Here is a 26,377-nt window from a genome sequence, read left to right as displayed (position 1 = left end):
TTAAAGCCTTTTTTTTTCATTTAAGGTCTCTCTTCCCACACGGCAAAGAGGTGGGGAGTGTTCCTTGACATTGTTAATAATTTCCTCCCTCAAACTGCCGGGGTGGCAGAAAAAGAAAAAGAAAATTGCAGTTGTTTGCTTTGATTAAACCTTTGGAGGAATTAGCAGCTGCTGGAGGAGAGCTGAAGCAAAAAAAGAAAAAGAAAAAAATAGACGCGAAGGTGGATAGAGCCTTTTATTTTCCTCGTAAAAGGAGATAAGAGATGATCAGGGTTTCCGTCCTGTTTCAGTCGCTCCAGGACACAGTAACGTGGGCTGTCCCTTTTGGACAATAAAGGCAATTAAGCTACTGTTTGCAGCCTAAACTGAGCCCTGGAAGGAAACCTCCGCTTCTTCTGCTTGCCTCAGCCGCTGGCATTTCGCTCGAGCATCTGGGCTAAGGAAGAGGCGACGGCGGCGTCAGGTCAAGATGCTGGCCTTCAGGAAGAGGGGCTTCAAGATGTTTACGCTTGCCTTACTGTTCGTCATTACAATCACGTCGTTCTTGCTGAACTACAGCCACAACACGGTCATGGTCGCCTGGGACCCCAAACAGCTCGTCTACCAGTTTTCGGAGCAGTTTCGGAGACTGATGAAATATTCCCGGAGGCCTTGCAGCTGCCACACGTGCATTTCTGAAGAGGGGGTCTCGCTCTGGTTCGACGGCAGGTTCAACCAAACTATGCAACCCTTCCTGACCACACAGAATGCCTTCATGCCCGAAGACAGCTACAGGTGGTGGCTGGTGAGTAGCTAGCTGTGGAGGAGAGAGGCCTGTTCGCCTTGGGGCCTCTTGTTTCTCTTGTGTCCCCCCCCCAAGCCTTCATTTCAGTCATCCACATTTCCCTAGCCATTTTTAATTGGTGTGCATGTGTGAACCAGCAGCATTTTAGTGCAGGATTCTCCACAAACAAGCACATTTCTGTAGGCACTTTTTTCCAAGGCGAAACAACTTTGCAAGAAATTTTCCCCGAATGCAATGTAAATCTTTGCATGTTATTTTCACGAACGTGTGCATTTTCCTTTACCGTCGTTGGTTGGTTGGTTGGAGCATTGCGTGGCTAAATTTGGAAGAGCGTAAATTTGGAGGGATCACGAAATCGTAGAAAGGGTTTCATTCAAAATTCCCCAGCTATTGGCAAATTGAATCACAGGGTCATAGAGCTGCATCTAGCCCAACTCTTCAATGCGGGAATCTCAGCTAAAGCATCCCTGGCAGATAGCCAAACAAACCTCTGCTTAAAAACCTCCGAGGAAGGAGAGTCCACCACCTCCCGAGGGGGAGACCATTCCACTGTCAAACAGCTTTTACTGCCAGAAAGTTTTAATAATAATAATAATAATAATAATAATAATAATAATAATAATAATAATAAATTTTTATTTATACCCCGCCCTTCCCAGCCAAAAACCAGGCTCAGGGCGGCTAACACTAATTAAAATCACAGCAAAAACATAAAAACAATCAATTTAAAATACAGATTAAAATACAAATTCAAAAATTCAAAATTAAAACTGCAGTCTCATTTTCAAATAGCCCACCAATAAAAGAATGAAGCATGAGTATCAAACAGAAACCAACCCAAAGGCCAGGTGGAACAGCTCCGTCTTGCAGGCCCTGCGGAAAGATGCCAAATCCCACAGGGCCCTGGTCTCTTGTGACAGACTGTTCCACCAAGTCGGTGCCAATACCGAGAAAGCCCTGGCCCTCGTTGAGGCCAACCTAGCATCTTTGTTGCTCGGGACCTCCAAAAGATTATTATTTGAGGACCTTAACGTCCTATACACGGGACATACCAGGAGATATTTTCCTGATATTTAGTCAGAATCTTCCTCAGTGAGGCTTCCCTAGGGGGTTCTCCAGCTAGAGGCTCCCACCATTCCTCATCATCCAGACAAGAGAGGAGAAATCTGTGGCCCTCCAGATGTGGTTGGACTCCAGCTCACATCATCCCTGAGCATTGGCCATCAGGGCAGAGCCCGATAGATCCTTTCAAACATCTGGATGGCCTCAGATGTGGGCAACAATAGGCATTGAACCTTTGCGTTACTCATTCATTCATCCCCTCAATTTTCAATGTGTCCCAGCCATTTTCACAACTTTCATTTTGTTTGTTTGTTACATTTATATCCCACCTGTTTCTCCAAAGAGCTCAAGGTGACTTGAATGGTTCTCCCTTTCCCCCATATTATTCTCAGAGTGACCCTGCGAGGTAGTCTTGAGAGCGAACCCTGATCTCTCCCCGGTCCTAGTCCAACACTCTAACCCAGACACCCCCAACCTTTGGCCCTCCAGATGTTTTGGCCTACAATTCCCATAATCCCTGGCCACTGGTCCTGTTAGCTAGGGATCATGGGAGTTGTAGGCCAAAACATCTGGAGTTCCGCAGGTTGGGGATGCCTGCTCTAACCACTAAACCACCGCTGGCTCTCAACAAATCTGCAAAGAGTTGCTTTTTGTAAGAACGCTGCAGTTGCATGAACCTAAATTTCCGGTGTGCTCTTGGATCCCTCCAGCAAATTACTGACAGCCTGGAGGCAACTTTAGTGACCAATCTGAGAAGCGGTTTGTTCCGCATGGTATCTGGTTTCTGTGAGCCAGTGTGCTGTAGTGGTTAAGAGCGGTAGACTCATAATCTGGTGAACCGGGTTCGTGTTTCCGCTCCTCCACATGCAGCTGCTGGGTGACCTTGGGCTAGTCGCACTTCTCTGAAGTCTCTCAGCCCCACTCACCTCACAGAGTGTTTGTTGTGGGGGAGGAAGGGAAAGGAGAATGTTAGCCGCTTTGAGACTCCTTCGGGTAGTGAAAAGCGGGATATCAAATCCAAACTCTTCTTCTTCTTCTTCTTCTTCTTCTGTGGCAAGCTGTCCTTCAGAAGATTCTGTCGTGGGCGGCTTTCCTGATATCTGAGAGGCCCGTTAAATCTGTGCTGACACCAATGGGGGGGGGGGAACCTGCCAATCCTCCCCAAAGTCAATATCATTAGAGGCAATGACCGTATTTCTATTGCCTCTGGTCTCATTTCCTACTTCACATTATAATTGGGCTTCGGCAGGGGGTAGGAAACAGCTGTGGAATACGTGTTTACATTTGCTCATAAGGGAATAAAAACACCCTATTAAAGAAATTGCAAGTCTAAGTAGGGATACCAATGTGGTGTAGTGGTTAGAGTGTCAGACTAGGACCTGGGAGTCCAGGGTTCGAATCCCCATTCTGCCACGAAGCTCGCCGGCTGACCTTGGGCCTCTCAGACTAACCTACCTCACAGGGTTGTTGTTATGAGGATAAAATAGGGTGCCGGGGAATGCAGGGGTCTTATGCCCCTGGTGGAGGACACGCCATGATCTTTCTGGGGTCGCTTGTTCACCTTTGGTCCCCAGCCTGCACTCAGATCTCACCTGTGGCTGCTAGAAGCAGTCCAACAACAAACCTAGGTTACGTACAGCTCAAGCATAAAGCACAACAAACCTAACCTGCTGAAAATATTGCATGTAATATCTAATTTTATCTCCACACCGGGGTGAACAATATAGTAGTTTCTTGGAATACCGTTGTAGTACAAGATTAGAAAGCTGTGTTTGATTCTGTCATGTTGAAGAAATAGAAGGGCACATATTGTGAAGGGGTTTTGCAACCTTTGATATACTTATGACAATCTCCTGGTGGTCTCAAGCTGCTGAAGAAGCCGAAAGGCAAAACAGGTTGATTTTATTCCGGAAAACCTTGTACTGCTTACAGCACCTTATGGACTTCTTATTTCATTTTATGGGATCCATACGCATTGGGTTCCTTTTTGTATATCTGTTATAATCTTTATATGTATTCATGTGACAGAGTTGTTGAGTATCACTGTATTACTATATTGTTCACCCTGGTGTGGAGATAAAATTAGATATGATGTGCAATATTTTCAGCAGGTTACGTTTGTGGTGGCTTATCCTAGAAGCAGCCAGCATGCAACAGCAGCCACACCCTGGGAATGGCTTCGGCTGACTGGCTAAACCACTTGAGGGTAACTGATGGGTCTCAAACCCTCGGAGGATGAGGGATTTCCCCTACATGTGAGGACAGTCTCAGCAGGTTGAGTGGATGAGACCAATAGTGGGTCCGACGATGAAGAAGGCGGTTTCTCCAAGAGCTTTAATCAAGGAAACAAATGTGATATCTACCATGTTTGAATGGCTCTTGTGTCACTTAACCTGCTCTAGCCTGTTGATTCCCAAACCAAGACACAACAACAACAACAACAACAACAACAACAACAACAACAACATCAATTTATTACTTATACCCCGCCCATCTAGCCAGGCCTCCCCAGCCACTCTGGGCAGCTCCCAACAGAATATTAAACACACGATAAAACATCAACATTAAAAACTTCACCAAACAGGGCTGCCTTCAGATGTCTTCTAAAAAAATCAGATAGTTGTTTATTTCCTTGACATCTGATGGGAGAGCGTTCCACAGGGCGGGTGCCACTACCAAGAAGGCCCTCTGCCTGGTTCCCTGTAACTTGGCTTCTCGCAGTGAGGGAACCGCCAGAAGGCCCTTGGCGCTGGACCTCAGTGTCCACGCAGAACGATGGAGGTGGAGACGGTCCTTCAGGTATACTGGACCGAGGCCGTTTAGGGGTTTAAAGGTCAGCACCAAGACTTTGATTTGTGCTTGGAATCCTTTTTCCACAGCCCCTCCGAATGCCGCGCAGTGAGTCCCCCTGTTCTTCTTTACAGAAGCTGCAAGGGGAAAAGAACCCCAAGGGTTTAAACGAGACCATCCAGGAGCTGTTTGAGCTCATCCCCGGAGACGCAGACCATCTCCTGGAGAGAAGCGGTTCGCGGTGCAGGCGGTGCGCCGTGGTAGGGAACTCGGGTAACCTCAAGCAGTCGCAGTACGGACAAGAGATTGACAACCATGACTTCGTGTTCAGGTGAGTCCCTGTTGCAAGGCTCAGCGGTCTTAGCCTGACCGCTGTCTGCCACTGAAAGTAAAAAAAGAAAAGAAAGAAGCCATTGTCTTCATGGTGGGGCTTAAGTAGGTGACGTCTGCAACTGAGCCTAACCACAAGTCCCATTTACCAATTTTCAGCCCATTGCTGCTGCAGACTCGTGATACACACACAGGTGAAACTCGAAAAATTAGAATATCGTGGAAAAGTCCATTTATGTAAGCAATTGTTTTCATTAGCTACTGGAGATTAATATATGAGATAGACTCATGACATGCAAAGCGAGATATGTCAAGCCTTTGTTTGTTATAATTGTGATGATTATGGCGTACAGCTGATGAAAACCCCAAAGTTGAAATTGTTAATTTTGGGGTTCTCGTCAGCCGTGCGCCTAAATCATCACAATTATAACAAATAAAGGCTTGACATATCTCGCTTTGCATGTCATGAGTCTATCTCATATATTAGTTTCACCTTTTAAGTTGAATTACCCAGTACTGAAAGAAATGAACCTTTCCACGTCACTCTAATTTTTCAAGTTTCACCTGTACATCTCCCCCTCACCTGAGAATTAGATATTTGCAATCAAATGGGGAGGGGGAGACTGACTCCATAGGGAAAAGGCTGCAGCTCAGCAGTAGAACACCTAGTTTTTTTGCAGAACGCCGTGACTTCAGTCCCTAACCTCTCCACGTAAGGCTGGGAGCAGTGGTGTAGCATGGGTTGCTAGAGCCACGCGGAAGGACATTTGAAACAGACAAAATATGTATGCACATTCAACTGCCTCACAGCAGCCGCATCGCCCAGGAGATTGCACCTTTCCACAATACTCTTTAATTTTTCAAGTTTCACCTGTATATTTGCTTTCAATATGCTGACCTTTAAACAAACAAATAAAATAAAACCCAGGGCGGTTTACGTCGAAGCAAACAAGCAGGTTATATTGGGAGGTTTTACTGCCCATCTGCCTGTTCACCTGTAGGGAGCGCTCTGTTCATGTTCAGAGGCCTCAGGGTGCCATAGCCCTTTACCCGAATTCAAGCAACTTTGAGTGAAGTCTTTTATGGCAGAATTCCACATGATCCAGGGAGCAGTTTAGTTAAATACACGCACACACCCTAGCCACAAAAACTGGCAGATCTTTTACAGAGGATGAAAGGTCATGTTAACCACGAACATGGTTCCAGCCACTTTGTGGGCATCATGGCTTTCTTACCAGCGTGTTATTTAGGTGGCATTAATGCACAGACACCCATATGAGGCTCCGGAACAGGGAGTCAGGCCGCTGGGCCACCCAGCCCAGTATTGGCAGCACTGGCTAGCAGGAGCTGTCCAGGATTTCACACAAGAGTTATTTCCAGCTATACTTGGAGATGCCTGAGATCGAACCTGGGACCCTCTGCTTTCCAAAAAGAAAAAAGTGGGGTCTCTACTTCTGTGGCCTTTCTCCTTAGCGTACAAGATTGTTTATGTGTACCGTGGATTGCCAAATTGTGCCTGTCAGTGTAGCTGCAAGGGTTTTTCTGGCACCCACGAGGCCCCTCTCTTTCCCCTGCTGAATTTAGTTGGTTGTTTCATACAATTTAAATGCTGCTTAACTGTAAAAAGACACCCCCCCCCAAAAAAAAAAGAACAGCTCAAAGGGCAGAGGGGTTGACAAAGCTAATAATATCATTGGGGGGACGGACAGCTCTTTAAAACGTTCAAAAAAATAAAATCTGCAACAAACTTAAAACACACTTCAACCTTCTCCAGGTCTGGTTAGGCTCGACTAAAGGGAAAATGTTTTTGTTTTGTTTTTTACCAGCAGGCGCCAAAATTGAGTACAGCAAAGGTGTCTCTGCCTGGTATCAATAGGCAGGGAGTTCCAAAGTGCCACACTAAAAGATCGATTTCTTGTAAATATAGGAACAGGTGTTACATGGAGCCGACAACAGTCCCAGTTCCGCAGATTGAAGCAGTTGAGTGGGGTGGTATTATTAATTAATTAATTTTTTTGTATACTGCCCTGTATACTGTCATTTTTGTATACTGTATACAGGTCTCAGGGCAGTTCACAACATCTTACAGGTAAACTGGCCCCAGGTTGTTCATGGCTTTATATACTAACAGTAACACCTTGAACTTGACCTGGCAGCAGATCAGGAACCAGCACAGATCTCTGGGCAAGTGTTCTATACTGACAAGGTCTCGCTCCTGTCAGTAACCGTGCTTCAGGATTTTGCACTAACCTCAGCTTCCTGATCAAGCACAAGGGAAGCCCCACAAAGGGCACATTGCAGTAATCTAGCTAGGGTTGCCAGGTGTCCACTATTTGAGTGGACAGTCCACTTTTTCACATTATGTTCACTATTTTTTTCCACAAAATAGTGGACATTTTTTTTATTCAAAAGCTTTATGATGAAATGCTATTTTAATACATGTTAAAACGTTTGTAAGAAAATATATAATTTAATTTAATTTAACACACACACACCCCCGCTTGTCCGCTATTTTTTGGAAGCAGACCTGGCAACCCTAAATCTAGCCAATGCATGAACAATCATGGTCAGCCTTTCCCAGTCCAGGAATGGTTAATAATAATTTTTTATTTCTACCCCGCCCTTCCCGATCCAAAAACCGGGCTCAGGGCGGCTAACAACAAATATAAGATAATGATTAAAACAACTTTAAAAACAGCTAAAAAACAGCATAAAAAAACAAACATCACTGGGATCCCCAGGGCTAACTGGCCAGGTTAGTCATGCTAGGCCAATAGGGAGACCAGGGAGGAATTTTAATGTGGGGACCCAGAAGGGTTTCTTCAGAAAAAAAAGGGAAGGGGAAAAGGAATAGGGGAACAGGCTAGATTAAAGGCCAGGCGGAATAACTCTGTCTTACAGGCGGAAGGAGGTCAGGTCCCGCCGGGCCCTAGTCTCGTGGGACAGAGTATTCCACCAAGTCGGAGCCAACACTGAAAAATCCCTGGCCCTTGTGGAGGATAATGTGGCTTCTTTTGGGCCCGGTACCCTTAAGCTATTGTTATTCATGGACCTTAGGGTCCTCTGCGGGACATACCAGGAGAGGCGGTCCCGTTAAGTACGAGGGTCCTAAGCCGCATAGGGCTTTAAAGGTCAGAACCAGCACTTTGAACCTGACCCGGTATTCCACTGGGAGCCAGTGCAGCTGGTAAGCACTGGATGAATATGCTCCCATGGCAAGGACCCCAATGAGGAGCCTCGCTGCAGCGTTCTGCACCCGCTGGAGTTTCTGGGACAGTTTCAAAGGCAGCCCCGCGTAGAGCGAGTTACAGTAGTCAAGCCTGGAGGTGACGGTCACATGGATCACTGTGGTCAGGTCGGGGCGGGAAAGGTAGGGGACCAACTGCTTGATATGGCGCAGATGGAAAAATGTTGCCTTAACTGTTGCTGTAACCTGCGCCTCCGTGGAAAGGGAGGCGTCTGGGATTATACCCAAACTCTTAACGGAAGGCGCTGGTTGCAGCTGTCGAACCAATTGCACTTCGGCTCTTGAGAGGGACCCTCCCTTAGCCAACAGGAGACTTTTCTGAAGCCCATTCGGGGTGCAGGGGCTGGCTGTGAGACTGACAAGGTGGGAAGGGGAGAGTTTCTCCAGCCTGCAAATGCGCCCATCAGTAGCGGCCGTTGCCACCTGTGGCAAGATGATGCCAATTCCTACCTGCCCCGTGTACCTCCTCCTGCTGCCGCCGCCTGCTTTCCCCCTCACCCCTCTTCTCTTGGACCACACAGAATGAACAAGGCCCCCACAGCCGGCTACGAGTCTGACGTCGGCAGCAAGACGACCCACCACTTCGTCTACCCCGAGAGCTACAAGGAGCTGGGCGAGAACGTCAGCATGGTAGTCATCCCATTCAAGACCCTGGACCTTCGCTGGGTCGTCAGTGCTCTCACCACAGGGACCATCAACCAGTAAGTGGCCATGTCGGCTCTGTTCTAGGAGGCCATGAGAAGTTGGGCGGGTTCCGTTGGACGAGATCTAGGAGTCTTCTTGGACCAGTCCATGTTGGGTCAACAACAGTGTGATGCAGCAGCAAAATCTAGGCTGCACCAACAGAAGTATAGTATCTACAGTGGGGGGAAGTATTTGATCCCCTGCTAAATTTGACAAAATACCACCTCCTGAGATGTGTGCAAACCTGGTGGCCACCTACAAGAAACGTCATGACCTCTGTAATTGCCAACAAGGGTTTTGCCACGCAAGTACTAAATCATCTTTTGCAAAGGGATCAAATACTTCTTTCACTCATTGTAATGCACATCAATCTCTGACTGGGGGTTTTCCTGTTGTTATTCTGTCTCTCACAGCTACAATAAACCTACCATTAAAATTTTGGACTGGTCATTTCCTCGTCAGAGGGCAAACGGGCAAATTTAGCAGGGGATCAAATACTTTCTTCCCCCCCCCCCTCACTGTAGATCAAGGGGAGTAATAGTACCACTCCCGCTACGAGAACGGAATGCCGGACAAGGTGAGCCCTCATCTTGATCTAGCAGATCTCTTCATATGATCTCACAGAATAGTAGAATCATAGAACTGTTGAATTGGAAGGGAACCCAAGAGTCATCTCGTCTAACCCTGCACAATGCAGGAATCAACAGGCACGTCCAACAGGTAGATCGCGATCTACTGGTAGATCACTGGACGTCTGTGGTAGATCACTGGTAGATCACCGGCTCCCCCAAAGAAGCTCAACAACTTCGGCTCCCCTAAAAAAAAGCTCATTTTTTTGCCTTGCACCCCCCCAAAAAACAGGAATTTCCTGCTCCCTAAAAAAAGCTCAACAATTTTGTCCTGAATGCCTTAAAAATTGGGCTTTCCTCCCCAAAAAAGCTCAACAACTTTGACCTGAACAGTTTTTAACTCTGTAAGTAGATCACAGTCTCTTGGGAGTTGGCCACCCCTGAACTAAAGCATCCATGACAGGTGGCCATCTAACCTTTGCTTACAAACCTCCAAGGAGAGTCCATCACCTTCTAAGGGAATCTGTTCCACTGTCGAACAGCTCTTACTTTCAGAAAGTCCTTCCTGATTTTTAGTTGGAATCTCCTTTCTTGTCGCTTGAAGCCCTTGGTTCGAGTCCTACCCTCCAGAGCAGGAGAAAACAAGCATGTTCCCTCTTCCATGTGACACCCCTTGAGATCCTTGAAGACAGCTATCATAGCTCCTCTCAGTCCCTCTTTTCCAGGCTTAACCATACCCATGCTCCTTCAACCGTTCCTCATAAGGTTAGGTGTCCAGACCCTTGATCCTCATGTTTGCCCTCCTCTGCGCACGTTCCAGCTTGTCAACATCCTTCCTAAATTGTGGTGCCGAGAACTGGACACAGGACTCCCGGTCTGGTCTGACCAAGGCAAAATAAGAGTGGGACTATTGCTTCCCTTGATCTTGAACACTAGGCTTCTGTTGATCCAGCCTAAAGTAGCATTAGCTGTTTTTGCTGCTGCATCACAACGTTGACATACGTTAAGCTTGCGGTCAGAGATTCTTCCGTTGCGATTCCTGCATTGCAGCAGGTTGGGCTAAATGACCCTCTGGGGTACCTTCCCAACTCTACCATTCTATGAAAGGCACAAATATAGGATGGGTGACAGCTGGCTTGAGAGCAGTACATGTGAAAAGGATCTAGGAGTCTTGGTAGACCACAAACTTGACATGAGTCAACAGTGTGATGCAGCAGCTAAAAAAGCCAATGCAATTCTGGGCTGCATCAATAGGAGTATAGCGTCTAGATCAAGGGAAGTAATAGTACCACTATATTCCGCTCTGGTCAGACCTCACCTGGAATACTGTGTCCAGTTGTGGGCACCACAGTTCAAGAAGGATACTGACAAGCTGGAACGTGTCCAGAAGAGGGCAACCAAAATGGTCCAAGGCCTGGAAACGATGCCTTATGAGGAACGGCTTAGGGAGCTGGGTATGTTTAGCCTAGAGAAGAGAAGGTTAAGGGGTGATATGATAGCCATGTTCAAATATATCAAAGGATGTCATATAGAGGAGGGAGAAAGGTTGTTTTCTGCTGCTCCAGAGAAGCGGACACAGAGCAATGGATTCAAACTACAAGAAAGAAGATTCCACCTAAACATTAGGAAGAACTTCCTGACAGTGAGAGCTGTCCGGCAGTGGAATTTGCTACCAAGGAGTGTGGTGGAGTCGTCTCCTTTGGAGGTCTTTAAGCGGAGGCTTGACAGCCATCTGTCAGGAATGCTTTGATTGTGTTTCCTGCTTGGCAGGGGGTTGGACTGGATGGCCCTTGGGGTCTCTTCCAACTCTATGATACTATACCTGGCTGATACAGGTTATTAGAAGCTTTTCAATCTCGCCCTCCAACACCCATCCTGATATTTATTCTTAGGTGGCTCCTTCCTGTTCCGTTTATTGCGTCTGGAAGTTGCCGCCGATCAGATCAGGCAGGTTCCTGAAGTTAGTGTCTGGCTGATGGTTATTATTATAAGCTACGGCAGCCCACCAGGCTCCAGCCAGGAAATTAAAAACACAAGGAGCACACATTGTGGAGAGCAGGCCTCTGGCAAGCAGGAAGAAGATGGGCTTGTGATTAACGGAGAGGGACTTTTTTCTATGAAGTGAGAGCACTTCCCCCCTGCAATGGGCCATAGAGAGCCAAACCAGGTGCAGCTCAATTTTGAGCCCCAACTGAATCCGACAATATATGGGGGAAGCAAGCAGTCATGACCCCATAGTAACCTTGCTGGCTGTTGGGAGAACAGAATGAATGCAGAATCAGACGTGCCTTTGGCCTCATCCAGCCATTGTTGTTGGCAGTAAGAACATTTATTTTTATTTATTGCAATTATATTTCACCTCTTTCTCCAAAGAGCTCAATGTTGGCATACTATGTGATCTTCCCCCTTCCTCATTTAATCCCCACAACAACCCTGCAAGGCAGTGACTGGCCCAAGGTCACCAAGGGGGCGTCATGCCCCAGTGGGGATTTGAGACCTGTCCCACTGAACATAAGGAGAGCCAGCTGGATCAGGCCAATGGCCCATCTGGTCCAGCATCCTGTTCTCAAAGTGGCCAACCAGATGCCTGTGAAAACCAGCGAGGCAGGACCAGAAATGCAGCAGCGAACAAAGCTAATGCTCTTCTGGAATCTCAGCTGAAGCATCCATGGCAGATGGCCACCCAACCTCTGCTTAAAAACCTCCAAGGAAGGAGAGTCCACCACCTCTCGTGGGAATCTATTCCACTGTCGAACTGCCCTTAACTGTCAGAAAGTTCTTCCTGATATTTAGTCAGAATCTCCTTTCTTGTAACCAGAAGCCATTGGTTCGAGTCCTACCCTCCAGAGCAGGAGAAAACAAGCATGTTCCCTCTTCCACATGACACCCCATGAGATATTTGAAGGTGGCTATCATACCTCCTCTCAGCCTCCTCTTTTCCAGGCTGAACATACCCAGCTCCTTCAACCGTTCCTCATCAGGCTTGGTTTCCAGAACCTTGATAATCTTGGTCGCCCTCCTCTGCACACGTTCCAGCTTCTCAACATCCTTCTTAAATTGTGGCACCCAGAACTGGACACAGTACTGCAGGTGTGGTGTGACCAAGGAAGAATAGAGTGGCACTGTTCCTTCCCAAGGAGATGGAGGGCACAAGGGGAAGGGGACGACAGAGGATGAGATGGTTGGACAGTGTTCTCGAAGCTACTAACATGAGTTTGGCCAAACTGCGGGAGGCAGTGAAGGATAGGCATGCCTGGCGTGCTCTGGTCCATGGGGTCACGAAGAGTCGGACACAACTAAACGATTGAACAACAACAATTCCTTCCCTTGGGAGGCGCTGTGGTCTTAACCACAGAGCCTAGGGCTTACCGATCAGAAGGTCGGCGGTTCGAAGCCCTGCAACGGGGTGAGCTCCCGTTGCTTGTTCCCAGCTCCTGCCAACCTAGCAGTTCAAAAGCACATCAAAGTGCAAGTAGATAAATAGGTACCACTCCGGCGGGAAGGTAAATGGTGTTTCCGTGCGCTGCTCTGGTTCGCCAGAAGCGGCTTAGTCATGCTGGCCACATGACCCAGAAGCTGTACGCCGGCTCCTTTGGCCAATAAAGCGAGACGAGCGCCACAACCCCAGAGTCGACCGCAACTGGACCTAACGGTCAGGGGTCCCTTTACCTTTATTCTCTCCCTTGATTTGGACGCTAGATTTCTGTTGATACAGCCTAGAATAGCATTCACTTTTTTTGCTGCTGCATCACACTGTTAACTCACGTTAAACATGTGGTCCACCAAGACCCCTAGATCCCGTTCCCATTTACCGTTAGTAAGCCATCCATAGCCTACTAGCCAGGATAAGAATAACGCACCAGATCCCCCTTGGAACATAAATGTTCTCTCTATATACACACAGATTTCGTCATAATAACGGTGCCTCTTTTTGCTAAACAGAACTAGGAAATGAGAGAAGAGAATCGTTAAATAGAAACGGATATGCAAAGTTGTGGTTTTTGCATACTGAGATCCAATGTGCTGTTTGGCACTTCCTCTGATTTCCGCCCTCTCTATTGTGCCTTATTTGTTGTCTTTTGGGGTGGAGGAGAAAGGGTGAGGATTCCTTCCTTTGATCTCGCTGCCCGTGAAAAGCAAGCAGCAGGAAACAAGGCAACGTGAATGTCTGCATGTAATTTGATGGAGCAAAGGCTAAAGAAATTTAGGCAGCTTACAGTGTAGCAGAATCAAAGCAAACTTCCTGGACAGGATAAACACAAACTGAAGCGTTCATCAAAGGTTTCACGTCCCAGGGTCTTATTTGGGAATTGACAAAAGCCTTGGTTCTTATTAGCCTCTCCGATAGAGTTTAAGGGAATGGATTAGTCTCCCTTTGGTAAAGAAATTGAAATATACTCGGAGTCAAGTGTGGATTTCATGCTCGTTATTCAGCCTATAGTAGCAGGAATGGAAGTTCCCCCAAAACGTCTGCTATATATACATTATTTACACAATGGGCCCCACGTGACTGGCTAATTCCGGGGTACTCCTGTATGCCAATCAGGTTGTGGATTCACTTCCACCTGGAGCTGGATTGGGTGGCTCCTGCGGACCAATCAGACTGCTGCATTCTGGATCCTATTGTTCTAGGACCAATCAGACTGCTGCATTCTGGATCCTATTGTTCTAGGACCAATCAGACTGCTGCATTCTGGATCCTATTGTTCTAGGACCTATCAGACTGCTGAATTTTCGGATCCTATTCAACTCAGTACATAACAGAAATGGATTTTAGCAACGGCTTCATCCAAACCAGAATGCCACATATATGGCAGGGAATTCTTTTCTGTAAAAAGAAAAAAAAAAAATGTGTCGTTAAAAAGGGGAAAAAAAGGAAAAGTGGGTTTCACAGCAGCTATTGACTTTTTCTGAGGATGAGAGAACTTTTTCCTTGATCCACGGCAAACCTGAGTGTTCTGACGTGGAGGCAGGACAGACAGAACATTGGTTGGGGAAAGGGAGCGCTTTCTGTTGACGGACAACTGTGAGGCGGTCCTTCAAGGAGTGGAGGGAGAGAGTGAACATTCCATGACATCACAGTAGCTTAGCCATTCATGAGCGGGGCTTGCAGAGATACATTTATGTAGTTGCCATTCTTTGCTTGCCTAAGGTTTAATGCTTTTTCTGTGTTTAACTTTTGGCAAATTGACTATGGGATGGATGGAAAGAAAACAGTTATGCTAGCAGAAGCCGGTGCAATGAGTCCTGCTAGCAGAAGTGGGGCTTTCTCCTCTGCCCTGCCCCCATGTGCCCCAGATCAGCTCTGGTGGGGTAAGGGGTCAAGAGAACCCCAGAAACAGCACATGGGGTGCGCCATTTTAGGGAATTAAACTTAACTTTTGCAAATTTATTCAGTAAGGAGTCTTAAAAATAAGTGTGTTTTGGTGTGAGGAATTCAAATCTGCTATTATTTTTATGATTGGGCAACATTTAGCTTGGTAAGTCTACATTTGATGAAGAAGCACTGCTTTAGAAAAACCTAAGAATTTACCTTCTGAAAATGTCAAGTAATGCTAAATAATAATAACAAATAAATATAATATTGATATATAACGTAACTACAGGTACTTGGCAATCATTTTTAATGGTTTCTGTGCCGTTTTACACACATTTTACTTAGCAGGCCAGACTAAATCATATTAATTGAACTAGAATATATTTCGAATTCCCAAGCCACGGTATACAACTTTTTAGCATCCCCTCCTTTTTTGGAATTTGAAAGTTGTCAAATTCAACATGCCCTAATGGGGAAGGAGAAGGGAGTTTGCACAATCTTCCTAGCAGAAATGCACTGTGACAGAATAGCGATCTGAATTCCTCCCTACATTTTGAAAACCTACGACCTCGGCATTTTAATTTAGTGTCTCATTCATAAATGACATGTATGCCAAGACGTTGGATTTAGAAGTAAGGGTGGATGTTTTACTATTTTTTATTTTTTTTACTGCATGCTGCACAGGATGTGCCTTGCTTTTACTGACTCGCATATGTCTTTTATTTGACAGCACATATATTCCAGTTCCACGCAGAATCAAAGTCAACAAAGGCAAGGTGAGTTATTGCTCTGATCTGGCCACAAAGTTCTTCCGTACGTAAGCATGGGCTACATTCAGATGATCCTTCGAACCGTAGAATTAGAAAGGACCGGCCCTTCAATGCAGGATTTTTTGCCCAGCATGAGACTCGAACCCACAACCCTGAGATTTTAAGAGTCTTGCGCTCTACCAACTGAGCTGTCCAGCTGGCTTAACCATTGATGGAACTTCTCTAAGATTTGCAGCGCTCGCTTACAAAGTTAGTTCCATTTTGTGTACACTTGGAAACGTTGGCAGCATTAAGATAAATTCAGCAGTATAAATAAGTTTTTTATGGATGTAATAATGGAATACTGAATGTTGTGGTTTATATAAAATAGGCAGGGATTTATGTTATGCAAAATGAACCATGGAAGGAGAGAAAGGAAAGTCATTGATGCCGTATTTTTCGCTCCATAAGACGCACTTCTTTCCTCCTAAAAAGTAAGGGGGAATATCTGTGTGTCTTATGGAGCGAATGGTGGTCACTGGAGCTGAATTGCCCAGGGGCCAAAAGAGGATCATGCTTTTTATTTTACAGAGAGAAAAGGGGGTGTTGAAAGGACCCCGCTCAGCAGCTGATCAGCAAGAGATCAGGAGAGAGATAAGAGTCCCCGGCTCCCTTTCAGCCCCGCCCTCTTGCCCCGCCCTCCTTTGTTGAATGTGCTGCAGAGGGAGGTTGTTTGTTTCCCCAGCTACATGTGACTGGCTGATTAGATTATCTGTCAGGAAACTGTAGAAAAGGCTCCCTTTCCTTTAGAAGCTGCAGAAATGTGAGTTGAACCCCATAAAAACGGGGCTTTTCCTCTTTGCTTTTCCCCCTTTGCAAAAGGAGCTTTGCTTTTCCCCCTTTGCAAAAAAAGCTGCAAAACTTTTAGCTGATCCTCAAAAAAAACAGGGCTTTTCCCTTTGCAAAAAAAGCTGCAAAACTTTTAGCTGATCCTCAAAAAAAACAGGGCTTTTAGAGGAGGAAAACCAGGAAAATATTTTTTCCCCTTGTTTCCTCCTCTAAAACCGAGGTGCGCCCTATGGTCCGGTGCGCCCTATGGAGCAAAAAATACGGTATTTTAAGGTTGTTTAAATGAATATTCTAAATTGTAAAAACACACACAACACAACACAACACAACACAACTCAGAGTTAGTTCCATTTATGCATCACTTCCAGGGAAACAACCTTGAAGCAACTGAGCAATAAAAGTATCAGCAGTAGAAAACTTATATAGAATAATTTCAAATCCAATATGGATACAAAGTGGGATTAAAAGCTCCAGTTTAAAGGCTCGTTGAAAAAGGAAGCTTTTCAATAGCGGTGGTGCTTATCTGATATGCAGCAGGAAGAAATTCCACAGGACAGATGTTTTCCCACCAAAGGTCCTATTTCAACAACAGAAGGAAGATGGGAACGGATAGTATCTGCAGTGATCAGTACGGTATACAAGGGGTCAGACGGTCTTCTAGGTATCTTATACCCAAAAGCACACAGAAAATGTGTGTTTTAGGATCAAGTTGATCTGGAAGTGTGTTGCTGGCATCCGTCTGTCTTGAGAGGCAATGGAGTGCACCTCCAGGGGTGACGTTCAAACTGCTGCGTTAGCAGCACTGAAGTCACCTCTTTGGGGTACAAGCCTGGTCCCCTCTTCATTCAGCCCAGACACTGCGGTCCAGCTCTGAGGGCCTTCTGGCGGTTCCCTCACTGCGAGAAGTGAAGGTAGGTAGCCGTGTTGGTCTGCCATAGTCAAAACAAAACCAAAAAATAAAAAAATCCTTCCAGTAGCACCTTGGAGACCAACTAAGTTTGTTCTTGGTATGAGCTTTTGTGTTCTTCATATCTGAAGAAGTGTGCATGCACACGAAAGCTCATACCAAGAAGAAACTTAGTTGGTCTCTAAGGTGCTACTGGAAGGATTTTTTTTGTTTTGTTTTGACTGTGAGAAGTGAAGTTACAGGGAACCAGGCAGAAGGCCTTCTCGGTAGTGGCACCCTCCCATCAGATTTCAAGGAAATAAACAACTATCTGACCTTTAGAAGACATCTGAAGGCAGTCCAGTTTAGAGAAGTTTTTAATGTTTGATGCTTTATCACATTATTATTATTATTATTATTATTATTATTATTATTATTATATTTTAATATTCTGTTGGGAGCAGCCCAGAGTGGCTGGTGAAACCCAGCCAGATGGGCGGGGTATAAGGAAATTATACTATTGGTCCATCTAGCTCAGTATTGCCTACACGGACTGGCAGCTGCCATCCGTGTTTTTGTTTTTTGTTTCTCTTAAAAGGGACATTCCCAGCTCTACCTAGAGATGCTGAGGATTGAACTCGGGGCATTCTTCAAACAAAGCAGCTGCTGTACTGCTGAGCCCCAGCCCCGAGTACCTACTTTGCAACGAAACATTTAACAATATGCATTTTAAAGGAGGATTTTTGTACAAGATTTTTTTAATCTCTCGGGTGACTGTAGAAATGTGAAATTGATTTATGAATGAACACATAATAATATAATAATAATAATTTATTATTTATACCCCGCCCATCTGGCTGGGTCTCCCCGGCCACTCTGGGCGGCCTCCAACAAATAATAAAATACAATACAAAGTCACAAATTAAAAACTTCCCTAAACAGGGCTGCCTTCAGGTATTTTCTAAATGACAGGTAGTTGTTTATCTCTCTGACCCCTGATGGGAGGGCGTTCCACAGGACGGGCGCCACTACCGAGAAGGCCCTCTGTCTGGTTCCCTGTAGCTTTGCTTCTCGCAGTGAGGGAACCGCCAGAAGGCCCTCGGCGCTGGATCTCAGTGTCTGGGCTGAATGATGGGGGTGGAGACGCTCCTTCAGGTATACAGGACCAAGGCCGTTTAGGGCTTTAAAGGTCAGCACCAACACTTTGAATTGTGCTCAGAAACGTACTGGGAGCCAATGTAGATCTCTCAGGACCAGTGTTATGTGGTCCCGGCGGCCACTCCCAGTCACCAGTCTAGCTGCCGCATTCTGGATTAATTGCAGTTTCCGGGTCACCTTCAAAGGTAGCCCCACGTAGAGCGCATTGCAGTAGTCCAAGCGGGAGATAACCAGAGCATGCACCACTCTGGCCAGACAGTCTGCGGGTAGGTTTAAAAAACAACAACAACAGACCAAAAGTTTACAGATCCATCCATCCTTTCTATAAACCCAATATCATGTCAGGGGGAATGAGCCAAAGTTTCAAAGGCAGCTTGCAAAGTGATGACGTTCAGAATTCCTACCCTGTAACTGTAAGAAGAAGCAGGAACCAAGCTAGCAGTTCAGTGGTGTGGGTGCAGCTCCACTTACTGCTGGTGATGGGAACTGCATGTGTCGCATTTCCTTGAGCTGTTCATTTATTGCAGAGCTTTCCAAACTGTGTGTCGCGAGACGTTAGGCTGCAGTGTGCAGTTGTGTCCGGTTTGCTAGTAAAACTGAATTACTGTGTCGCGAAATGATGCATGTCTAAAAAGCGTGTCCCCTGACATGAAAAGTTTGGAAAGCTCTGGTTTATTGCCTGGGGCTGATAGGAGTTAGAGGCAGAGTCCAATAGCATTCGGAGGACCACGGGGGCCGCTCATGTTCTAAATGTTCTGACCCATCCTGGTTTTTTCATGTTCAGGGAGGTGAATAAATACATAAATTCTGATTTTGAAATCTCACCTTTTTCTGCAAAATAGAAAATTCTTTCCAGTAGCACCTTAGAGACCAACTGAGTTTGTTCTTGGTATGAGCTTTCGTGTGCATGCACACTTCTTCAGATACGAAAGCTCATACCAAGAACAAACTCAGTTGGTCTCTAAGGTGCTACTGGAAAGAATTTTCTATTTTGTTTCGACTATGGCAGACCAACACGGCTACCCACCTGTAACTTTTTCTGCAATTTTGCACTTGAATTCAGCGACTTCTAACCTTGTCCAATTTCATATTTCGTCTTAGCGACCTTTTTTTTTTGCGTCCGTGTTGTATCTGCAACCAAACTAACAAGGACTGTTGATTCATTCTGTGCAGATCCTGATTTATCACCCCTTCTTCATAAAATACGTTTACGATACCTGGCTGCATCATCATGGGAGATACCCCTCAACAGGCTTCCTGTCGGTTATATTTGCTCTTCACATCTGCGATGAGGTACGTGCAATGCTAGGGCCCGGTGTAGACATCACGGGAAACTGTGGTTTGCCACTATGCCCACTCAAGAGGGAGAACGAAAGCTTCCACTTTCTAAACCAAGCACAGATCCCTGGAGTGCTTGTGAGCATTGCAGACATCATAGAACCACCGCTTCCAGTTCATGAGAAGTAATAATGTCACTTTATTCTGCATATAATTCACATCCTCAGTGAGGTGTGAATATGAGCTAATTCTCCAAATTCAGATGTAACCAAGTTCAGGTAACCAAACAAAAATGAAAGCTTCCAGCCTCCTCACAGAACAGATAGATGGGAGTGAGCAAGGCTCACACAGTTCATTTAAACAAACCACAGTTGCCGGATTCAGAGGTCACAAGGAACTGTGGTTAGTTTTAAATCAAAATCAGAGGCTTTCAAAGTCCTCCTCTGGCATGGAAAAGAAAATGAGAGAGAGGAGGGACAGCATTTTTCCAAATAGTAAACTACTGGAACAGACCGGTTCCTCACAACCCCTGCGGTGATGGTAAAAATAGATGCGGAGTGTCAGTTCTGGGTTATTCAGGTACACGGGGATGCGGGTGGCGTTGTGGTGTAAACCACTGAGCCTCTTGGGCTTGCCAATCAGAAGGTCGGCAGTTCGAATCCTCATGACAGGGTGAGCTCCCATTGCTCTGTCCCAGCTCCTGCCAACCTAGCAGTTCGAAAGCACACCAGCTCAAGTAGATAAATAGGTACCACTGCGGCGGGAAGGTAAACAGCATTTCCGTGCGATCTGGTTTCTGTCACGGTTTTCCGTTGCGCCGGAAGCGGTTTAGTCATGCTGGCCACATGATCCGGAAAGTTGCCTGTGGACAAACGCCGGCTCCCTCGGCCGGAAAGCGAGATGAGCACCGCAACCCCATAGTTGCCTTGGACCGGACTTACCTGTCCAGGGGTCGTTTAACTTTTCTTATTCAGGTAACATGACTTGAACCTGATTCATTCATTCTTCTCCAACACACACACAATTACTATCATGTGGCAGGGAGATTGGAGATATGTTGGGAAGGTGAACCCTTGCAGATGGGCTCCTTCTCTGCTTGGGGAAGGTGATGAAGCTGGGGGTGGGAAGGAGATGGAAGGGTCAAGAATCTCGTTCCTGCTCTCCCCTCATCACATGAGCTTGCAGAGGGCTTCCGTCCATGGAAATGGGGAAAAAGATTGAATACTATATGAGATACAGGTGGTCACCAACTTGGAAGTTTTTAACCTGTGATATTTTAATGTATTTTAATATCTGTTGGAGGCCACCTAGAGTGGCTGGGGGGACCCAGCCAGATGGGCGGGGTACAAATATATTATTATTATTATTATTATTATTATTATTATTATTATTATTATTATTATTAAAAAGAGGACAAATTTGTGAAGGACAAAGCTATCAATACCTCTGAAAACTGTTAGAGATGTCAAATTGCCTACGTGCAGAAATTCAGCTGTCTATCTTCAAGCAATTACCAGTTGGCAGAAAGCCCAGATCTGCTCTCTCTCTAGACCCTTAGCAACGACCTGTGATTGGTCAATGAGTTCCTAAAGAGTGAGCTCTGTGTGAGAGCTTGTGTGGTGGTTAGTGTGTGGTTGGTGTAGAGAAAGTGGTCAGTGTAGAGAGAGAGACGGAGAGGAAAGATTTTATGTTTTGTTTCTTTTATTTGTATAGTCTGTACATAGTAGCTTTATGGATACTAGTTGTTTCAATAAATACTGTATATAGTTATCCAGTGAGTTGCTGAGTTCCTGCGTTGTGCTGTCCAGTTAATTACACAACAGCCAGAAGCTTCCAGCGGTTAACTCTGCTGTGTCCAGGAATATGTTATACTCCTGACACTAAACTTAAGAAAAACTTGTTTCTGGGAAGTGGGGAGGGGTTCCTGTGCTCAGTTCAGCTTGCGAGCTTCCCTTAGAGTCATCTAGTTGAGCACTTTGAGAACAGGGTGCTGGACTTAGATGGGCCTCTGGCCTGATCCAGCAGAGGTCTTGCTACATTGAAGGCCGAGACTTCTTCAGAGTTCTTTTCTCTTTTTTCCCCCGCAGGTGGACCTTTACGGCTTCGGAGCTGACAGCAAAGGGAACTGGCACCACTACTGGGAAAACAACCCTTCGGCCGGGGCTTTCCGCCAGACGGGCGTCCACGACGGGGATTTTGAATCCAACGTAACGTTGACTCTCGCCTCGGTTGACAAAGTACGCTTTTTCAAGGGCAGATGACCCCGGCCACGGGGAGCGCTGTGATTTTTCGACCTGCGGGGGAATACAGAGACATTTGCAGAAACGAAAGGGGTCTCGGAGTTGACTGTATCTCACGCCTTAGGCGACAAAGCCAGGAACGACCGCCGGGTTGCAAGTTTGCAAGCGGTATTGCTGCGTTCCGTGAATCGCCCGAGATTTCTTTACCAACGTTTGAAGGGACGTGGGAGGATTCCTCTTCCTGCTTCGCCACTCTCCCTTTCGTAAGACATTTGCACTCTGTAAATCTTGCCTTGTGCAAGTTAAAGGAAACAAAAGTTAGATCTCCCACCCACCCCAACCCCCCGGCCGTCTTTCTGAGAATGCATATCTTGAGATTTCATTTTCTCTGGGACCGGAAACGCAGCGAAAGAGATGCTGGATTTCATTCCTGACAACAGTGGATGTGAAACACCCTCTCCGTTCACAATTACCTCAAAAAGGAGCTAATTCTGTTTTTTTTTTTTGTTTTGTTTTTTACTTTTCCCAGGAGCAGCATCCTTTCAGGACCTCCAAGCTCCCATATACTGCATTACAATCAAGTGTACATTTGTCACCAGCGGGCAAAAATTGGCACCAGCTTTAGCTGAGATTCCTGCATTGCAGGGGGTTGGACTAGATGGCCCTTGGGGGTCCCTTCCAACTCTAAAATACTATGATTCTATTATTCCATTTGCCAACAGCTGGGAATTTTGAATGAAACACGTTCCAGTTATTACTATGGGGTTGTTGTTGTTTTTGCCCCCTTGTGTGAAACGTAATTGTTCTTCTTCATAGCCATAATTAAGGAGGGAAAAGATTGGGGGGGGGTGGGGATGGTTGAAAATGAAGATATAAGAAGCTGGAGTAAACTAGTCACTATTGTTTACTTTTTTAAAAAAATGTCTTTCTCGCCGCTTCTGAGCTTTCGACTCTGCTACGAAGCAGAGAAATGAAGTTATTTTTATATCTATATGAATTTTGTCATTGACATGTGCCTTTCTGAAGTATCAAGAACTTAAAAGGGAGAGTCATTTTGTCTTTTTTGGCTCTCACCGAGACTGAAATCCCTCGATTAAACCATATATATATATATGGAAATAACTGACCAAAGTTCAACGCTACTTACCATCACTGGTTTTTTATCGACAGCTTTCTTGAGTCTACTTGAAAGGTTTGCAAGCAACAGTTTTTGTTTTTGAGAGAGAAAAACTTTTTTGCCTTATTTTAAAATAATGTGGGTTTTTTTAATTAAAAAAAGAAGTTGGGTTTTTTTTTTTTTTGCTTCTGTTTTTTACAGCTGTGGTAGGTGGCTCCTGTGTGAAATTGTCCTGAAGTGGAAGGAAAGTATCTCCACCTCTGGAGGATATTGTTCAAGGGCTACATCGGAGGAAAAGTGAGCAGAATCAAGATGTGAGATCCGTGGCCAGGGAATGGGATTACTTGGGAGCATGTCCCCAGTGAACTCCGTACAGCTTACTTCTGAGCAGGCAGGCATAGGATCGCACCGTCGGGAACCTTATAAACGATGAAAAAGAGGAAGGGGTGATCTCCACAGTTAACAAGGACCCAGCCCCTTCAGTGTAGGTGGCAGGAAAAGATTGGGCTGGAACGCTGTAGAAAGCATCCTCTTCCGGAGACTGGAGATAGGGGAAGCAGTCCGTAATGAAGCATTTACCGCAGGAACGAATTGTGAGACTGTTTAGGAGGACGGCCGTGTGGCGGTTTCAAGAAAACGGTGATGGGCAGATCCACGTTAAAAGTCGCCACGTGCCGCTGGTTGTGGGACCTCTTGTGGGTGGGGATCAGAGTGATTCTTCACCTGCATTTGTCCTTAAAATCCAGATGGTTATGCTACCTTCTTATTTCCTTTTTAAAAAGAATAATAATAGTGCGTGTCTTATTTTTTATGGTTGCTATAAAAAGGAGAGAGAAGCCCTCTCCGAAAGATCTCGTGCAATGCATTTTAATTCTTACGGGCAACCGACATCTGAGGATAAACACAATTATTCTTCCCCCCCCCACCCCAAATAAATAAGAATGTGTAAACCAGCTGTATTTCAGCAGGAAGGAGACGTGGGGACCCGCTCCGGATCAGGGTGCTTGCTTTTCCCTCAAAACAAAAGTGGCCAGATTTAAGGGCGCCTTTTGAAAACTTGCCGCTTGGCCCTTAGCCCCAGTGGGTCGCCGTCATTAATGCTGCAGCGCAGGTGTAGTTCGAAACCTGTTCGGAACGAGTGCCGCAGCAAGGATATTATTGCCTGCCCCAGAATTGGTAGGGTTGCCAATCCCTTTTGCCCGCCTCTGCGCCTGTGCCTTTCACACCAACATGGTCCGCAAGCGGTCAATTCTTACCTCCACATTGTGGGAAGCGTCGCCTACAGATCAGGGTCACTGCTCAAAATGCACAAGAGCAAGCCAGGCTGCCCCCCCCCCCAATCAATTGGCAACCCTATTTTACAGACTGAAAATAATGTTGTTGAGGACTGAGCTCAGAGGCGCTTTGATATGCATGTGAAAGATTCTAGTTTTTGTCCCTGATGCCCACCCCACCCCACCCCCTTTAAAAAGGAGCTCTGGTTAATCCTTGCATGAGATCTGGAAAGCCTTCCTCCCCATGAGGACAGAAAGAACTGAGACACATGGTTTGGCTTGTGATGGGGCACAATCTGGGACTGGGTCAGAATTGTGAAATTGGCTTGATTTATTCCTTGTTCCAGTATTTTGAGGGGTGTTCCCCCCCCCAATCAAGTATGTGAATATATGTATTGCGTTTCTTCAAAAAATGAAAGATTAAAAATTCTAGTTTGATAGGGATAAAGAAAACATATGGAGCAACGATAGAAGGCAGTAATGAAGGAAAGATAGAAAGTGGAAGCTTGTAGGAAGGAGAAAATCTGCTTTGAGCACACAGGTGTCCTGACCGCAGAACGTCCCTGTAAACGTCTGAGCATCCAGAAACGGTTATGGGTTTTCTCACTTAGCCACGAGGGCTACAGGTTGTATGTATGTGTGTGTCAGCAACCCCTGCTCTCTAGTCAGGGGCAGAGACTGCACTCTGCTCACTCAGTCTCAGTGAGAGGTCAGATTGAGGCCTTTGTTTCCCGCAAGCCAAGGAGACGTCCAACTGGGAAAGCTTTCCCTAAGCTCCCAAATGTTGTGATGAGAAGCAGCTTCCCCGGTTGGATTTCTGCCCGTCCTGGCACAAGATTCCCTGCCGGAAGGGGGAGACAAACTGGCACCCTTAGCCTAATCAAACTATTCACCAGCCCAACTCAGCAGAGCTTGGAGCGTAAGAACATAAAGGAAATGTTCTCAAAGAGCTGCTTAATTTGGTTATCCTCCATAATGTTTTCTTCTTCCGGAACCTGTGGTATTATTTTTTTAAGGAAAGAAATCACTCTTAAGGAACTTGTCGGCTTATCGTTTTTAAATCGAGGTGTGTTTGTGGGCTGGGTGTAATTTCTCCCCCTCTTCCCTCGCCATTGGGTCGTGTTGCTGCTTTTTGCAGAATTATCTTAATCTGTTCTGCTTATACATCTGGCGTTTGATTTGACGACACTGCGAGTTCCCACGCAACTTGAGCGCACGTACCCAGAAATCCCTCGCTCCGATATTTGAGCCTTTAAAAAGCAGGGCTTTGGGTACTGTTTGGAGATGGACTCCCAGCCAGCAGGTCCAGTGGTCAAAGACCAGCCCTGCTTTAATGTCCAGTAGCTTTCGTGAGCATCTTCTCCCCTTGGCTGAGAAGAAGGAGACTGTGTCTCTGTTTACCTCCAGGCGGCAAAGCCAGCAATTCTCGCTTTTCTGATCAGTGATGTATTGATTAAAAACCTAAAATGACAGTCAAAATCACAAGCTAAAGTGACAGTCAAAATGACAAGGGGTTTTCTCCTTTTCCAGCAAAACTCTGGTAACCAGTAACACTCTATAGCTGTCTTCCTGCTGTGATTGCAGCGAGGGTTACCAGCTTTTTATATATATACACCTACTTGTGCTCTTGTGCCTTTAACAACAGCTTGAACTGGAGGCAATGGGCAGACGCGTTAAACTAAGTTGCCTAATTTAAATCCATTTCAACAGGGTCCACATGACTTGTTGGCTGCAGCGTTCCATTCTGTAGAGAAGTTTTTACCCACCAATTATTTTTTTTGAAGGTGAAGTGGGTGTTGAAGGCGGAGGAGCAGGGCTAGATAGGTTTCCTGATCAGTTGGCGACCTGAATCACAGAAATGTCGGCAGGGGGCAAGGGTCGAGTGCCAGCCCCTGCAAACTCCCCTTTTGAGGAAAGAACTGTAGAGCTTTGCATACAGAAATAACCTGGTTCAATTGCTGCTGTTGCCCAATAGGAATGTTCCTGCTAAATTATCTTTTTAAAGTATTTATTTGTAGGTGTGGGTGTTTTCAGCAAAGCCAA

General features: G+C 45.9%; 1 protein-coding gene across 1 annotated transcript; it reads left to right on the top strand.

Annotated features, from left to right (window-relative positions):
- Nucleotides 1-448: 448 nt before the first annotated feature.
- On the top strand, nucleotides 449-22,443 carry ST3GAL1 (ST3 beta-galactoside alpha-2,3-sialyltransferase 1). Its single transcript, XM_033155888.1, has 6 exons — nucleotides 449-784; nucleotides 4,771-4,967; nucleotides 8,735-8,914; nucleotides 15,514-15,559; nucleotides 19,599-19,718; nucleotides 21,791-22,443. The coding sequence occupies exons 1-6, from the start codon at nucleotides 470-472 to the stop codon at nucleotides 21,962-21,964; spliced, it is 1,032 nt and encodes a 343-aa protein (XP_033011779.1). The 5' UTR covers nucleotides 449-469; the 3' UTR covers nucleotides 21,965-22,443.
- The last annotated feature ends 3,934 nt before the right edge of the window (nucleotides 22,444-26,377 follow it).

Source organism: Lacerta agilis, chromosome 7, assembly GCF_009819535.1.
Source record: "Lacerta agilis isolate rLacAgi1 chromosome 7, rLacAgi1.pri, whole genome shotgun sequence".
Classification (NCBI taxonomy): domain Eukaryota; kingdom Metazoa; phylum Chordata; class Lepidosauria; order Squamata; family Lacertidae; genus Lacerta; species Lacerta agilis.
This window is presented reverse-complemented; position numbering and strand designations above follow the sequence as displayed.